This window comes from Amblyraja radiata, chromosome 7, assembly GCF_010909765.2.
Source record: "Amblyraja radiata isolate CabotCenter1 chromosome 7, sAmbRad1.1.pri, whole genome shotgun sequence".
Taxonomy (NCBI): Eukaryota; Metazoa; Chordata; class Chondrichthyes; order Rajiformes; family Rajidae; genus Amblyraja; species Amblyraja radiata.
Genome location: NC_045962.1, coordinates 80,741,010 through 80,759,422, shown reverse-complemented (window position 1 = coordinate 80,759,422; position 18,413 = coordinate 80,741,010). Strand labels below are relative to the sequence as shown.

The window sequence follows — 18,413 nt, the reverse complement described above, 5'->3', positions numbered from 1 at the left end:
ACTGTTGAATAAACGTCAACATTTATTACACAGGCAAAAAACAATTTGTCTTACTAAAAGTACAGTTGAAAATGTAATGAAATGTAATTCTTTGATTGAACTCAAATTTATGGGTAGACAAGAGATTTGCTTAACTATTTCTAATATACAGTTGTCAGGTGCTTTTAAAATTGCAAACCTGCACCGTATAATTACAGAATCGAGAACAGAAATGGAAGATTTACCTGCAAAAGAGATATTGGGTAAAATATAGAGTATTTATGCCTCATAACACAATATAAATCCAGCCGGTACATTTACATAGACAATTTTGATCCAACCTGAGATGAAATGTGAAACAATTTTTCAGATTTGATAAATTGTTTCTCTTTCCACAAATGCTATTTTATGTTTTTATTTCATCAACTTTTTAACAAAAGGATGGTGGGTGTTTGGAACGAGCTGGCAGAGGATCTACTTGAGACAGGGACTATCGCAGTGTTGAAGAAACGTTTAGACAGGTACATGGATAGGACAGGTTTAGAGGGGTATGGGCCAAACGCAGGCAAGCGGGACTAGTGCAGATGTGACATGTTGGATGGGGTGGGCAGATCAGGCCGAAGGGCCTGTTTCCATGCTGCAAGACTCTATGACTCTCTACGACTCTCTTTTATGCCTGGTTTAACGGGTTGTTAATGGTGAGGTTGTGGGACAATAGACAATAGACAATAGGTGCAGGAGTAGGCCATTCGGCCCTTCGAGCTAGCACCGCCATTCAATGTGATCATGGCTGATCATCCATAATCAGTACCCCGTTCCTGCCTTCTCCCCATATCCCCTGACTCTGCTATCTTTAAGAGCCCTATCTAGCTCTCTCTTGATGTATCCAGAGAACCGGCCTCCACCGCCCTCTGAGGCAGAGAAATCCACAAACTCACCGCTCTCTGTGTGAAAATGAGACGTAAAAGGACATAAAAATGGACATGTGAAAAAGGACACAAGCCAATCATTGCATTATGTGAACATTTTGCTAAAAATTATCTTTAAATAAATAGCAAGAGGACAAAAATGCAATACTCTATTCTGGCAATATTAGCAGATAATTTGAAAATTGTGAATCTATTTGGTATGAATAATAGAAGAGAGCCTCGGCTAAAGTTTTAGTTGGTGAGGATGTTTCCGCTCGTGGGCGAGTCGAGGACCAGAGGTCATAGCCTCAGAATTAAAGGACGTTCCTTTAGGAAGGAGAAGCGGAGGAATTTTTTTAGTCAAAGGGTGGTGATTCTGTGGAATTAATTGGCTATACAGGTCAAATCAATGAATGTTTTTAATGCAGAGATGGATAGATTCTTGATTAGTACGGGTGTCAGGGGTTATGGGGAGAAGGCATGAGAATGGGGTTAAGAGGGAAAGATAGATCAGCCATGATTGAATGGCGGAGTAGACTTGACGGGCCGAATGGCCTAATTCTGTTTCTATCACTTAAGAACTCGGTCCTGCTGTGTTTCTTAACTACATGAAACTGTGTGAGAGTCATAGCGTCATAGAGTCATATAGGGTGGAAACAGGCCCTTCAGCCCAACTTGCCCACATTGGCCAACATGTCCCATCTGCTTGCATTTGCCCGATATCCCCCCAAACCAGTCCTATCCATGTACCTGTCTAACTGATTCTTAAACGTTGGGATAGTCACTGCCTCAACTACCTCCTCTGGCAGCTTGTTCCGTACACCCACCACCCTTTGCTTCACCTCACTGAAATTGTTTCGAAGGGAAGTTCGCAGTTTTGCCTGACTGCCACATGCCAAGTTAAAAGCTGAGACTGCTGATGAGATTTGAATTGAATTGAATTGAATACATTTTATTAGCCAAATATCCATACATACAAGGAATTCGCCTTGTTGCTTTGCTCGCAAGTAACAACACGATATACAGTAAATAATTAAAAATAAAACATTATAATTTAAACATGTGAAGAATGAAATAAAATATGAGAGCAAAAGGAGGCTACAGACTTTTGGCTGTTCACTAGAACTACCGCTCATAGAAAAAGAGCTGTTTTTATGTCTGGCTGTGGCACCTTTGACAATCCGGAGTTGCCTTCCAGAGGGAAGTGATTCAAAGAGTTTGTGGCCAGGGTGAGAGGAGTCAGAGATGACCTTACCGGCTCTCTTACTGGCCCTTGCAGTGTACAGTTTGTCGATGGGGGTAAGGTTGCAGCCAACAACCTTCTCGGCTGATCAAATGATGCGCTGCAGCCTCCGATGTCATGCTTGAGCCAAACCAGACCATGATGGAGAAGGTGAGGACAGACTCTATGATGGCCATGTAGAATTGGACCGTCATTGCCTGTGGCAGATTGTGTTTTCTCAGCTGCCACAGGAAGTACATCCTCTGTTGGGCCTTTTTGAGTTTGGAGTCGATGGTGGCCTCCCAATTAATGTCCCTGGAGATGATGGTTCCAAGGAACTTAAAAGACTCCACAGATGTGACTGTGGTGTTGTTGATGGTGAGTGCGGTGAGGGGAGTGGGAGGGGAGGGGGAGCTCTCCTAAAGTCTACAATTAATTCCACTGTCTCAAGAGTATTGAGCTCCAGGTGGTTGCGATGGCACCAGGACGCCAGCTGTGTCACTTCCTGTCTGTAGGCAGATTTCTCCCCATCCTGGATCAGTCCAATCAGGGTTATGTCATCCGCAAACTTGAGAAGCTTGACAGAGGTGTCTGTGGAGGTGCAGTCATTGGTGTAGAGAAAGTAGAGGAGAGGGGAGAGTACACAGCCTTGCAGTGCTCCTATGCTGAGGGTCTGCGGGTCCAAGATGTGCTTTCCCAGCCTCACATGCTGCTTCCTGTCTGGCAGGAAGCTGGTGATCCACCGACAGAGGGGTTCAGGCACAGTCAACTCGGAAAGTTTGGAGTGCAGTAGCTCTGGCACAATGGTGTTGAATGCAGAACTAAAATATACAGACAAAATCCTTGCATAGGTCCCCTGACGGTCTAGGTGCTGGAGGATGAAATGCAGGCCTAGGTTGACTGCATCATCCACTGATCTATTTGCCCGGTATGCAAACTGCAGGTGTCCATCGAGGGGGTTTGTGATTTCAGGTGGGCCAGCACAAGTCTTTCGGGGTTGATCAATTGAAGACATCCTTTTGGCAGTTCTATTCCCAGTAGGACCAGGGCGTCATGGTGGTGCAGCAGTAGAGTTGCTGCCTTACAGCGCATACAGCGCCAGTGACCCGGGTTCGATCCTGATCAGTCCCACCTCCATTCACAAAGTTCCTAGCATTCATCTTGCCTTTAATTACTTTATTTTTCTTATTGCATCATGGGCATGAAAGTGGCTGGTGGGGTTAATATTTAATACCTGTCCCCCAGTCTGAAGAAGGGTCTCGACCCGAAATGTCAACCATTCCTTCTCTACAGAGATGCTGCCTGTCCCACCGAGTTGTTCCAGCTTTTTGTGTCTGTCTTCAGTGTTGTGTTCGAGGGCTAAATAAGGTGACTCCAGGCCACAACATTCAGTTTAAACCCAGCATCTGCAATTCCTTCCTGCACTTAACTGCCCTTGGAACAGGTTGTGATGGGTATTGAGTCCCACAACGACCTGACTGCCAAAATTCCTTCCCCGGTGGACAGTTGTGAACAAGATGTGTTTTATGACAATCTGGTAGTTTCACAGTCACCATTGATGATATTAGCTTTTTAGTCAAGATTTATTGAATTAGCTGAATTTAAATACACTGATGGGATTTGAACTCATGTCTCGGTGATTATCAGTCCAGGCTCCCTATTTGTCTGTGGAGTAATAGAACTATGATGCCATTGCGTGGCACTACCTGAAATTTGAGCTTTTCAGTGTTGCTTTTGTGATTTAGTTTAGTCTTGGATTAGTTTAGAGATACAGCGTGGAAACAGGCCCTTCGGCCCACCGAGTCCGCTCCGACCAGCGATCTGTGTACCCTAGAACTATCCCACACACTAGAGACAATTTACAATCTTTATCGAAGCCAATTAACCTAGAAAACCTGTACGTCTTTGGAGTGTGGGATGAAACCAGAGCACCCGTGGAAAACCCATGGGGAGAACGTACAAACTCCGTACAGACAGCACCCATAGTCAGGATCGAACCCGGGTCTCTGGCGCTGTGAGGTAGCAGCAACTCCACCACTGCGCCACCGTGCCGCACAATTTCTGTATTGCCTTTTAAAAGAAAATTCTTGTGCCTTTCAGAAAACCTTTTTTTGCTTACCTCAGGGGCACCTCATGTTGCCAAGCCCTACATCCACATGGATTGTTGATCTCATTGTCTCCACTTCATCTGTAATGCCACAGGAGATGAACTAGTCTCAGTTTGGTTTATTGTCACAGGTACACAAAAAAGCTGGAGAAACTCAGCGGGTGCAGCAGCATCTATGGAGTGAAGGAAATAGGCAATCTGTTTCCTTCGCTCCCGCTGAGTTTCTCCAGCTTTTTTGTGTACCTTCGATTTTCCAGCATCTGCAGTTCCTTCTTAAACAAATGGTTTATTGTCATGTTTGCCGAGGTACAGTGTAAAGCTTTTGTTGTGCGCTAACCAGCCAGCGGAAATACAATGCATGATTACAATCGATCCATCCGCAGTGTATACATGCAGAAAACCAGTGGGAAGAAAACAATGAAAAGCCCATATGATTCTGATTTATGCACCCTATCGCAAACTTGTTTTTTTATCAAACCTTCAGGCTACCAGTGTAACCGAAGATGAGTTTTTTTCCTGATGTGTTTTCAATTATCTCTGCTGTTATTTTAATCTTAGTTTGGCCCTAAATATTGTGTCCAATTTAATGGTTCAATATGGCCTCAGAGGTAGCTTAATTGTTTATTTAACTTCAGGACATCCCTGACAGTCCAGCAAGAAAGTAAACAGCAATGTAACTTTGAAGAAGCAATATATTGGATCCACAGAGTCCTCTGAGTCATTTTTACGTTCTTCTGATCATTTGTCCTCTTTCTCTGAGGTGAATGAATGAATGGCACACAGGGTATCAGATGTCCAGTTGCTTCATTGAGTCTATGCTGGTTCTTTGGAAGAGTAAAGGGGGGGTTACATAGAAACATAGAAAATAGGTGCAGGAGTAGGCCATTCGGCCCTTCGAGCCTGCACCGCCATTCAATATGATCATGGCTGATCATCCAACTCAGTATCCTGTACCTGCCTTCTCTCCATACCCCCTGATACCTTTAGCCACAAGGGCCACATCTAACTCCCTCTTAAATATAGCCAATGAACTGGCCTCAACTACCTTCTGTGGCAGAGAATTCCACAGATTCACCACTCTCTGTGTAAAAATGTTTTTCTCATCTCGGTCCTAAAAGATTTCCCCCTTATCCTTAAACTGTGACCCCTTGTTCTGGACTTCCCCAACATCGGGAACTGCATCTAGCCTGTCCAACCCCTTAAGAATTTTGTAAGTTTCTATAAGATCCCCCCTCAATCTTCTAAATTCTAGCGAGTACAAGTCGAGTCTATCCAGTCTTTCTTCATATGAAAGTCCTGACATCCCAGGAATCAGTCTGGTTGGTAGAGCTACTGCCTTACAACACCAGAGAACCGGAATCGATCCCGACTACGGGTGCTGGTCTGTACAAAATTCGTATGTTCTCCCCGTGGCCAGCATGGGTTTTCTCCGAGATCTTCGGTTTCCTCCCACACTCCAAAGACGTACATGTTTGTAGGTTAATTGGCGTGGTATAAATGTAAATTGTTCCTAGTGTGTTTAGGATAGTGTTAGTGTGCGGGGATCGCTGGTCAGCCCAGACTTGGTGGGCCGAAGGGCCTGTTTCCGCGCTGTATCTCCACAATGGGCAAAAGTGAGGGTGGTAATGCTGAGGCTTTATAAGGCACTGGCCAGACCACATTTGGAGTAATTGTGAACAATTTTGGGCCCTATACCCGAGGAGGGTAGCACTAGAGAGGGTCCAGAAGAGGTTTACAAGAATGATCCTAGGAATGAGTGGGTTAACATATCATGAGCGTTTGATGGCGTTGGGCCAGTACTCGTTGGAGTTTAGAAGGATGCAGAGGGACCTCATTGAAACTTACCGAACAGTGAAAGGCCGTGACAGAGTGGACGTGGAGGAGATGTTCCCACTAGTTCTGTCAGTACGGAGTTTGTACATTTTCCTTAATCCACGTGGGTTTTCTTTGTGTTCTTCGTTTCCTCCCAAACTCCAAAGACCTACAGGTTTGTAGGTTAATTGGCTTGGTATTAATGTAAAATTGTCCCTAGTGTGTGTAGGATAGTGTTAATGTGCGGGGATCGCTGGTCGGCGCGGACCCGGTGGGCCGAAGGGCCTATTTCCACACTGTATCTCTGAACCAAACTAAACTATGGTGAACGGGTGGCCGAGAGTCGGCATGGACAGTGGGCCGAAGCACTTTTTTCTGTGCTGTCTGTACGGAGGTTGCACGTTCTCCCCGTGACCTGCGGGGGTTTACTCCGAGATCTTCGGCTTCCTCCCTCATTCCAAAGACGTACAGGTTTGCAGGTTAATTGGTTTGGTTTAAATGTAAATAGTCCCTAGTGTGTGTAGGATAGTGTTAATGTTCGGGGATCGCTGGTCGGTGCGGACTCTGTGGTCCGAAGGGCCTGTTTCCACGCTGAATCTCTGAACTAAATTAAACTAGGGAGAACGGGTGGCCAAGAGTCGGCATTGACGGTGGGCCAAATAATTTGTTTCTGTGCCGAAGGGCCTGTTTCCGTGCTGTGTCTCTAAATCTAAACTAAACTAAAAACAGAAGATAGGCAGAAAATGCTGGAGTAACTCAGCGGGACAGGCAGCATCTCTGGAGAGAAGGAATGGGTGACGTTTCGTGTTGAGGCCCTTCTTCGCACTCAGCTAAAAACAGATCGCCCGATGTTTTGGCAACATTGTGAAGAGCAATAAGGAATACGAGAGTTATTTCTGTAGGATAGGAACTTGCCTGGGAATTTGACACAGCATGTATTGCGAGATCAGATGCACGCTCCACTCCTCACTCCCCAGTCTTCAGTTCTGTGGTTGTAAGCGAGAACAATTGTGCAGAAAGTGGGAGTGATTCCCAGTGTAATTCAAGGTGAATCTTTGCAATCTCTCTCCGGCATTTTCATGACATTCCCTTGAAATGGAAACTGAGGTTCTCGGTTGCGTTTACTCCGTCTCTCTTGCATTAGAAATTGAACGGCCACACAGCGATTCAATACGCTTAGTATTGCCAGGCAATAGGTTCATTTGGAGTTTTAAATACAATATTTTATTTTTTCATTCAATTAAGTTATCTCTTTGGCAGAGAGGAAAAAAAAACTAATTTGTGCATCGGTGATGTATAGAAAGTAGAGATGGGATTAGATCAGAAGAGAGACACAAAAATGCTGGGGTAACTCAGTGGGTCAGGCAGCATCCCTGGAGAAAAGGAGTAGGTTACATTTTGTTTCGAGACCCTTCTTCAGACTAGCATCTTTAAGAACAGGAGAGAAGGAATCGGAGACCCTTCTTCAGTCTGAAGAATGGTCTCGGCCCGAAACGTCACCCATTCCTTCTCTCCAGAGACGCTGCCTGTCCTGCTCAGTTACTCCAGCATGTTGTGTCTACCTTCGATTTAAACCAGCATCTACAGTTATTGCCTACATCTTTTAGAACCGTATCTTTTAGAGTTAAAGAGGCATAAAGCACAGAAACAGGCCCTTCAGCCCAACTTGCCCCTGCTAATCACGGTGCACCATCTATGCTAGTCCCATCCTCATGTATTTGGTCTATATCTCTCGATACCTTTCCTATCCATGTATCTGTCCAAGTGTCTTTTAAATGTTGTTATAATACCTGCCTTAACTATTTCTTCCGGTAGCTTGTTCCATATACCCATCACACCTGTGTGAAAAAGTTGCCCCTCAGGTGCCTAATAAATCTTTCCCTTCTCACCTTACACCTATGTCCTCCTCCTCCTCTTGATTCCCCCCCTCTGGGTAAAAGACTCTGCACATTCACACTCTCTGTGCCCCTCATGATACACCTCTATAAGATGGCCGCCTCAGCCTTCTACGCTCAAAGGGATAAAGTCCTAGCCTGGCCAGCCTCTCCCTCTAGCTCAGGCCCGCAAGTCCTGGCGACATCTTCTCTGCACTCTTTCCACCTCAATGGCATCCTTCCGATAACAGGGTGACCAAAACTCAACACTCAGAACACAATTCTCCAAATGTGGTCTCACCAACATCTTGGACAGCTGTAACAAAAGTTCCCAACCTGCCCCCACCCCCCACCCCAGATTTGGCCCATATCTTTAATGGCGACATGGTGGCGCAGCTGTGGAGTTTCTGCCTTACAGCGCCAGAGACCCGGGTTCGATCCTGACTACGAGTGCTGTCTGTACGGAGTTTGGACATTCTCCCTGTAACCCGCGTGGGTTTTAGTCAATAAACAATAGACAATAGGTGCAGGAGTAGGCCATTCGGCCCTTCGAGCCAGCATCGCCATTCACTGTAATCATGGCTGATCATCCACAATCAGTACCCCATTCCTGCCTTCTCCCCATATCCCTTGACTGCTCTATCTTTAAGAGCTCTATCCAACTCTCTCTTGAAAGCATCCAGATAATTGGTTTCACCCCCACCCTCCAAAGACGTACAGGTTAATTGGCTTGGTATAATTGTAAATTGTCCCTAGCATGTGTAGGGTAGTGTTAATGCGCGGGGATCGCTGGACCTGGTGGGTTCCAGATAAGTAAACTCCAGATGTTTCAGATAAGTAAACTTGGAGAGAAAAGAGGATTTAAAATATGCTTTGTTTCGATTGCAGGAGGAACAGCCTCAAGGCAGAAAGGATTTCTTGGCTGCATCCGGTCCTTGCAATTAAACGGAGTGACCCTTGATCTTGAGGAGAGGGCAAAAATGACCCCAGGGGTGAAGCCCGGATGCCCCGGACACTGCAGCAGCTACGGCAGCCTGTGCCACAATGGAGGGGGGTGTATCGAGAAGTACAATGGCTATTCCTGTAACTGCAGCCACTCTGCCTATAATGGGCCATTCTGCAAGAAAGGTAAGATGCAGCAAATAGATCTTGTACATGTTAAATGCAGCTAGACCTTAATCCCTACGGCTGCTCTGGCTTTAGCGTGGCACAGCGCCAGGGAGGACCAGGGTTCGATCCCCACGACGGGCGCTGTCTGCACTGAGTTTTTTGTACCTTCTCCCTGTGACCGCGTGAGTTTTCTCCGGTTTTTCCTCTGTGCCGGTTTGCAGGTTCGATGCCTTAAAATGAATAAATTCCAGAAAAACATTTTTTGAGACCGTGCTGAAAGTAAAAATAAAAGTGTCGAGACAAGGATCTGCAGATTAGTTTAGTTTAGAGATACAGCTTGGAAACAGGCCCTTCGGCCCACCGAGTCCATGCCGACCAATTAATTACCCATATACTAGTTCTACCCTCCACAGCAGGGGATAATTTACAGAAACTAATTAACCTACAAGCAGAGTTTGTATATTCCCGCCGTGACCACATGGGTTTTCTCTGGGTGCTCTGGTTTCAGCATATCACAATCCCGCCATCCCGGGAATCAAGGTTAATTCCCGGGATGGAGGGACTGTCATAAGCTGAGAGAATGGAACAGCTGGGCTTGTACACTCTGGAGTTTAGAAGGATGAGAGGATATCTCATTGAAACATGTAAGATTGTTAAGGGCTTGGACACGCTAGAGGCAGGAAACATGTTCCCGATGTTGGGGGAGTCCAGAACCAGGGGCCACAGTTGAGAATAAGGAGTAGGCCATTTACTCCTTAGAAGGATGTCGATGGCCTGTTTCCGTGCTGTAATTGTTATATGGTTATTTAGGACGGAGACGAGGAAACACTTTTTCTCACAGAGAGTGGTGAGTCTGTGGAATTCTCTGCCTCAGAGGGTGGTGGAGGCAGGTTCTCTGGATGCTTTCAAGAGAGAGCTAGATAGGGCTCTTAAAAATAGTGGAGTCAGGGGATATGGTGAGAAGGCAGGAACAGGGTACTGATTGGGGATGATCAGCCATGATCACATTGAATAGTGGTGCTGGCTCGAAGGGCCAAATGGCCTACACCTGCACCTATTGTCTATTGTCTCCCACGCTCCAAAGACGTGCAGGTCTGTGAGTTCATTGGCTTTGTTAAAATTGTAAATGCCCGCAGTGTGTAGGACAACGCTAGTGTACGGGGTGATTGCTGGACGGCGCGGACTCGGTAACCGTAGGGCCTGTTTCCACGCTTTAGGTCTAAAGTCTAAAGTCTATGCCTGCTAACACGTGATGTCATGGAGCTGTTTGTAGAAGTGTTTTTAATGGATGAGTTAATTTTTCACAAGGGCACTGTTTAACTTGTAAGCCAAATCAGATGGTTAATTGAACAAGGCAAATACTTCACTGAATATAATTTGCCAGTAGATCATCGCTGCTTATTACTTGCACAGTTAAGTCAGTTTAATCCGTTACAAGGGCCCAAGTTAATGTTTGTGTGTCCCACGCACAACTGGGAGATCCCTCAAAAATCACTTTTAATTTGTGCAGGGGATGTTAATGTGACTGGATAGACCAGCCACTTCTATCCATCCCCAAACGCCCCTGAACTGAATGAGCAGAGTGCATTCAGAAGGGAATTAGCTTGGTGTGTCTGCAGATATCTGTCCTGGGCCTCCTCCACTGTCAGAGTGAAGCCAAATGCAAATTCGAGGGACAGCACCTCATATTTCGCTTGGGCAGCTTACACCCCAGCAGTATGAATATTGATTTCTCTAACTTCAAGTAACCCTTGCATCCCCTCTCTTCCCATCCCACCCCCACCCAAGTCGTTGTACCACCCAAGTCGTCTTGTTGAGTCTCATTGTCTGTAACTCATTTTCACCTAGCTCACAGCTAACAATGGCCTGTTTCCTTTATCATCATTACTTGTTTGCATATTTTTCGTTCATTTGTTCTACATCTCTCGATATCACCATCTCTACCTCTCGGTTCCCTTTCCCCTGACTCTCAGTCTGAAGAAGGGAAATGTCACCCATTTCTCCTCTCCAGAGATGCTGTCTGGCATGCTGATAATTCTCCGTCTAGTTCCACCGTCCTCCTGATTAAATTTTACTGATTGTACGCCTCGTTGTCAACTTCCTCTCAGCTAACAATGAACCATTCTACATTTTCCTTGAGCTTTGTCCTGTTTGATGTCTCATTTTCACACCTTACCCTTCCATATCTCTATGTCTCCCTTTCCCCTGACTCTCAGTCTAAAGAAGGGTCTCGACTCGAAACGTCACCTATTCCTTCTATCCAGAAACGCTGCCTGAGTTACACCAGCATTTTGAGCCTATCTTTGGTGTAAACCAGCATTTGCAGTTCCTTCCTACATAAAATGACTTCTTAAAGTTCACCAGACTGATTCCTGGGATGTCAGGACTGTCTTATGAAGAAAGACTGGATAGACTTGGTTTATACTCTCTAGAATTTAGGAGGTTGAGAGGGGATCTTATAGAAACTTACAAAGTTCTTAAGGGGTTGGACAGGCTAGATGCAGGAAGATTGCTCCCGATGTTGGGGAAGTCCAGGACAAGGAGTCACAGCTTAAGGATAAGGGGGAAATCCTTTAAAACCGAGATGAGAAGAACTTTTTTCACACAGAGAGTGGTGAATCTCTGGAACTCCCTGCCACAGAGGGTAGTCGAGGCCAGTTCGTTGGCTATATTTAAGAGGGAGTTAGATGTGGCCCTTGTGGCTAAGGGGATCAGAGGGTATGGAGAGAAGGCAGGTACGGGATACTGAGTTGGATGATCAGCCATGATCATATTGAATGGCGGTGCAGGCTCGAAGGGCCGAATGGCCTACTCCTGCACCTAATTTCTAAGTTTCTATGTTTCTATGTTTCTAAAGGAAAGATATATGCATTGGAAAGGTTTCAAAGGATATGGGCCAAGTACAGAAATATGGGACTATTGCAAAATGCAAAGTCAGCATTGACAATGTAGGCAAAAGGGCCTGAGCCCCTGTTGTGTAGCTCAGTAACTGGATGGCTACAAAATCTGCAAAGCTGCAGAAACAAACACTAGCTGTGAAGGGTTATCTAACAGAATGCAGTAAATAGAAACAAGTGGTATCTTAGAACATTCCCATGTCTGTCTCTCTGCTGCCTGATGTCTGTGTCAGCTATTTGGTGCTAACTTCATCTTGACATTAAATGCTTTATCAAAGGAAATATTCCTGCACTCCTTCTGGGAGGTGTCATATGACTCAGAAATGTTTGACTAACAACATTTCTAAACCTTCCAAAGCAGAATTAAGACAGAGAACCATTATTTCTGATAGTATTGCGAATACTTTTAGTTTAGTTCAGTTTAGTTTAGTTTAGAGATACAGTGCGGTAACAGGCCCTTCGGCCCACCGGGTCCGTGCCGACCAGCGATCCCTGCACACTAACACTATCCTACACCCACTAGGGGCAATTTACATTTATACCAAGCCAATTAACCTACAAACCTGTACGTCTTTGGAGTGTGGGAGGAAACCGCAGATCTCAGAGATAGGGAGAATGTACAAACTCCGTACTGACAGCACCCGTAGTCGGGATCGAACCCGGGTCTCCGAAGCTGCATCATTCGCTATAAGACAGCAACTCTACTGCTGCGCCACCGTGACCGTCCAAGCCACTGTTGTGGTTTTATAACTGTAGACACTTCAAACCTATTGGAATTTACGCAGTTAAAACACAATATCTCTTTTAAACCAAACTAAACTAACATGAAAGGTTCCATGGGGATTTTCTGAAGATTGAGAATTCCCTGATCAATCCTTAACCCTAATCACATCACAGTAAAGTATGGAACTGCTGATCATTATCACATTGCAACTTATCAATGTTTGCTGTTTGTAAATTGGTTGCTATTTTTCCTACAATTATATAGTGCCCCCCACTTTTTTGTTTAGTTTAGTTTAATTTAAACATAGAGCGGAAACAGGTCCTTCGGCCCACCAAGTCCGTGCTGACCAGCGATTACTCCATAACTGTCACGTGTACCAAGGTACAGTGAAAAGGTTTTGTTGCGTGCTAATCAGTCAGCGTAACAATATCCATTCTTCTTCTTCTTCTTATCGAGTCCACACACAAGAATAGAAGTTGTTCAGCCAGAGCTGAACACACTTCTCGGCATCTGCACAATGGTGTCTGTCTTGCGCTTCTTGTGCTTCTTGTGCGTGGTGGTGGAAAGATTGGTTGAAACAGGGCCGCGACGTGAACGCTCTTTCCTTGGCCCCAACAATATCCATTGATATTGCAAATGTACCAGTCAGTGAAAATATCAAACATGATTACAATCAAGTCGTCCACAGTGCACAGATACTGTGTACAATAACTAAACACTATTGTGAACGGGTGATCAATTGTTTGCGAGGACCTGGTGAGCTAAACAGCCTGTTTCAGTAATACTATGGTTAAACAGTATCTTTCAATTTAGTCATTCGTGACCAGAACTATCCTACACACTAGGGACATTTACAACCTTTACTGAAGCCAATTCACCTAGTGGTTATGAGGACGATGTTCAAACTCCATACAGACAGCAGCATAGTCAGGTCTCCAGTACTGCAAAGCAGCAAATCTACCGCTGAGCCACTGTGAGGCCCATTTATTTTCATAAAGGACATGGTGCCAATTATACAAAATCCAGTTTATGTGAGATAATTAATGAATATAATGAATGGTGGGACAATCTCAATCAATCTTTATAGGATATCAAATTAATTAAGACTATATCACTGTTGCTCTGTTCCCTCTTGATTAATAACATAAGTAATGAAGTTGCTTTAGTTTGCAGGAAACTTTTGTTGTAATAATACTCGGAATCTGTGCATTGCTAACAAGGCTGGCATTTGATGCCAATCTCTTGTGGCACTGGTGCATCTGCTGGTGAGCACCAATCAGTGGATTCATTGCTGGTACATAGAGGATATATTCAGACAAACATATCGTGTAGGAGGGAACTGCAGATGCTGGTTTACACCGAGGGCAGACACAAAGTGCCGGAGTAACTCAGCGGGACAGGCAGCATCTCTGGAGAGAAGGAATGGGCGATGTTTCGGGTCGAGACCCTTCTTCGGAATGAGAGTCAGGGGAGAGGGAGACACAGAGATAAGGAAGGGTAAGGTGTGAAAACGAGGGATGAAAGGGGACAAAGTTCTAGGAAAATGTGGAATAGGTCATTGATAGCTGGGGGAAGATGAAAACGAAGCATACAAAGATAAACTTTAATCAGGAGGTCAGTCAGACTGGTCGGAGAACTAGGATGGGGGAGGGATGGAGAGAGAGGATAAGCAAGGGTTATTTGAAGCTAGAGAAGTCAACGTTCATACCGCTGGGTTGTAAGCTGCCCAAGCGAAATATGTGCTGTTCCTCCAATTTAAGTTGAGCCTCACTCTGACAGTGGGTCAACCATATTAGTTGACAAACCCTTCATCGGCGAGAGACCAAGCGATCGTTTCGCCGAAACTTCCTTGAGCTTCTGGTTGCTCACCATTTTAATTCCTTTTCCCATTCCCACACTGACCTTCCTGTCCTTCCAGATTGTGGCCACACACAAGAACTAGAAGTCAGATTATTATCTGAATGGTGTCAGATTAGGAAAAGGGGAGGTGCAACGAGACCTGGGTGTCCTTGTACATCGGTCACTGAAAGTAAGCATGCCGCTAGAGGAGGCAGTGAAAAAAGCTAATGGTATGTTGGCCTTCATTGCAAGAGAATTTGAGTATAGGAGCACGGAGGTCCTACTGCAGTTGTACAGGGCCCTGGTGAGACCTCACCTGGAGTATTGTGTGCAGTTTTGGTCTCCTGATTTGAGGAAGGACATTCTTGCTATTGAGGGAGTGCAGCCTGGGTTCGCCAGATTAATTCCCGGGATGGCGGGACTGTCATATGATGAAAGAATGGATCAACTGGGCTTATTATATTCACTGGAATTTAGAAGGATGAGAGGTGATCTGAGAGGTGATAGAAACATATAACATTCTTCAGGGATTGGACAGGTTAGATGCAGGAAAAATGTTCCCAATGTTTGGGGAGTCCAGAACCAGGCATTACAATTTAAGAATAATGGGTAGGCCATTTAGGACTGAAATGAGGAAATATGTTTTCAGCCAGAGAGTTGTGAATCTGTGGAAATCTCTGCCACAGAAGGCAGTGGAGACCAATTCACTGACTGTATTCAAGAGAGAGTTGGATATAGATCTTAGGGCTAACGGAATCAAGGGATATGGGGAGAGAGCAGGAACGGGGTACTGATTCTGGATGAGCAGCCATGATCATATTGAATGGCGGGGCTGGCTCGAAGCGGAGAATGGCCTTCTGCTGCACCTATTTTCTGTTTCTACGTATCTAACACCTCATATTCTGCTTGGGTAGAGCATTGACCTGAATGAACAATGAATTCTCCAATTTCAAGTAATAGATTTTTAAGGCAACAGAAGGTGGATTGATAGATACAGCATGGAAACAGGCTGTTTAGCTCACCAGGTCCACGCCGACCATTGATCACCCGTTCACAATGGTTTTATGTTATTGTACACGTTATCTGTATCTGTGCACTATTGACGACTTGATTGTAATCATGTATAATATTTCCCCCGATCCCCTCCCCCCTCCCCCCTCCCCCCACATGAAATAAACCGAAGAGCATTAAAACAAAAACTTTTAACAAACTAAAAAATAACAAAAAGAGTGAAAAGACAAACAGACTGCCGGCAGGGCTGCCATCTCCCCGGCGCCCCCTGGTGGTCAGTAAAGGGTGATAGGGTGAATGCACAGTTTTTTTTACCCAGAGGACAGGACAGAGATTTAAGGTGAGAAGGAGCGAGTTAAGGGATTTAAATAAGATTTAAGGGACAACTGTTTCACACTGAGAGTGGTGAGTACATGGAACGAGCTGCCAGATGAGGTAGTTGAGGCAGGTACTATCTCAACATTCAAAAGACTCTTGGACAGGTGCATGGAGAGCAAATATTTGGAGGCATATGGGCCAAATGCAGGCAGGTGGGAATAGCGTAAATGGGCCATCTTGGACGGTATGGGCATGTTGGGCTGAAGGGCCTGCTTCTCTGCTGTGTGACTGTAACTCCATGGCTCACTGTCAATCCCAGATGTCTCCATTAACTCCTAGAAGTTGTACCACAAATCCCTGTCTATGGTTAGGCATAACTCTAATAACTCTACACCTTAGGTTTGGCTGTCTAGATGGATATTCTTAATGTTTTTCTTTTCAAATATATTGCAGTAGATTCCCCGTCATCGACACAGTAGTCCGATAAATCCCAGGGACATGTTTTGATACTTTTTGTAAAGAATTATATCATTTTAACTATTTTCCATTTCTCATGGGCCACCATTAAATAACAGTACACTTCACGAGATACCCTACTCCCCCCTTTGCATTTATACTATCGACTTTTATCAGGTTTTTCTGCAATAAAATCCATCAGAAGTGCCAGATTCCTTCCTGGCTGCTATCTGTTCTTCCATGGTTTCAACATGTACCTTGTAATTTTAATAGACTCTCCAACATCTATTGTGCAAACTGGCATGAAATAATAATTGAAAAATTTCCTCATCTCCAAGCTTCCGCACAATTGTACTTCGAGCATCCTTGACTGATTGGTCCTGTTTTGTTGTGTCTCTTCTTGCCTAGTTTTTTTATTTAGTTTAGCGATACAGTACGGAAACAGGCCCTTCGGCCCACCGAGTCCGCACCGACCAGCGATCCCCGCACATTAACACTATCCTACACACACTAGGGACAATTTACACTTATAGCCAAGCCAATTAACCTACAAACCTGTGCACGAAGGAACTGCAGATGCTGGTTTAAACCGAAGATAGACACAAAAAGCTGGAGTAACTCAGCAGGACAGGCAGCATCTCTGGAGAGAAGGAATGGGTGACGTTTCGGGTCGTGGCCCTTCTTCAGACTGGTTACGGATAGTGGAAACGAGAGATATAGACGGTGATGTGGAGAGATAAAGAACAATGAAGGATATGCAAAAGGGTAACAATGATAAGCCGTTTGTAGGGTGAAAATGAGGAGCTAGTTCGACTTGAGTGGGGGGGGGTGGGGGGACTGGATAGACTCGGCTTGTACTCGCTAGAATTTAAAAGATTGAGGGGGGATCTTATAGAAACTTACAAAATTCTTTTGGGGTTGGACAGGCTAGATGCAGGAAGATTGTTCCCGATGTTGGGGAAGTCCAGAACAAGGGGTCACAGTTTAAGGATAAAGGGGAAATCCTTTAGGACCGAATATTAATTAATTAATATGTCAAAATATTAAGTCTGATATATTTTGTGGTGTTGTTGAGAGGGTTGGAAAAGAAGTGGCTTCATGTTTAGTTAAATCAATAGTGGATATAGTGTAGTGGTAGTGCTATTGCCTTACAGTGCCAGAGACCCGGGTTCGATCCTGACTACAGGTGCTTGTCTGTACTGAGTCTGTACCTTCTAATTGGGTCACAGTTTAAGGATAAGGGGGAAATCTTTTTGGACCGAGATGAGGAAAACATTTTTCACACAGAGAGTGGTGAATCTCTGGAATTATCTGCCACAGAAGGTGGTTGAGGCCAGTTCATTGGCTATATTTAAGAGGGAGTTAGATGTGGCCCTTGTGGCTAAAGGGATCAGGGGGTATGGAGAGAAGGCAGGTACAGGATACTGAGTTGGATGATCAGCCATGATCATATTGAATGGCGGTGCAGGCTCGAAGGGCCGAATGGCCTACTCCTGCACCCATTTTCTATGTTTCTATGTTTCAATGTTTACGCGGTGGTGGTTTTCACTGCGTTTCTTTTCCCACAAGGCTAGTCTGGTTGCTTGAGGAGACTGGACTGTGTGAAGGAAGCTCCTCCTCCACTTCAGCCGCTTTGGGGCTGGGTGATGGGAGTGACAGGAATGGCTGGTGTCCCCAACTTACGTTCAGTTCTACCGACAACTGACCTGTGGATTCTGGCCAAGACATGCAAGCTATCCACATCCATTGGTTTTAGGTAGCCAGTGTTGCATCTGCAGCTGCCATTAAGGGTGACAACAACTTCCTTCGCATGAGAAGATCTCTCCCAAGCAGGACAAGCATACTCTGCAGCAGAGTAGCACAGCCCAGGAGCTGTTGACCGTATTGGTACCCCACGACAAGTTTGCCAGCTTGCGTAGGAGGCTGTTCCTCGTCCTCACTTTACCCTTCACCCTATCGATGTGTTGCTTGAAGGAGCGTCCACATCTTGAGCAATGGATACTGTAGATGAGGTTGGAGGAGGTGCAAGTGAATAACTGCCTAACCTGAAAGGACAGTCGGGATCCCTGGACTGTCGAGTGAGGAGATATAGGGACACGTGTTGCATCTTCTGCGGTTGCAGGGGAAGGTACCTGCGGAGGGGGTGGTTTGGGTGG

General features: G+C 45.2%; 1 protein-coding gene across 1 annotated transcript in view; it reads left to right on the top strand.

Annotated features, from left to right (window-relative positions):
* The window catches only part of LOC116975564 (contactin-associated protein-like 5), a 480,271-nt gene that overhangs the window by 307,636 nt on the left and 154,222 nt on the right, over nt 1–18,413 (top strand). The window contains exon 15 of the mRNA XM_033024851.1: nt 8,791–9,030. Coding sequence (XP_032880742.1) covers nt 8,791–9,030 — 240 coding nt within the window. The remainder of the gene's footprint in view (nt 1–8,790; nt 9,031–18,413) is intronic.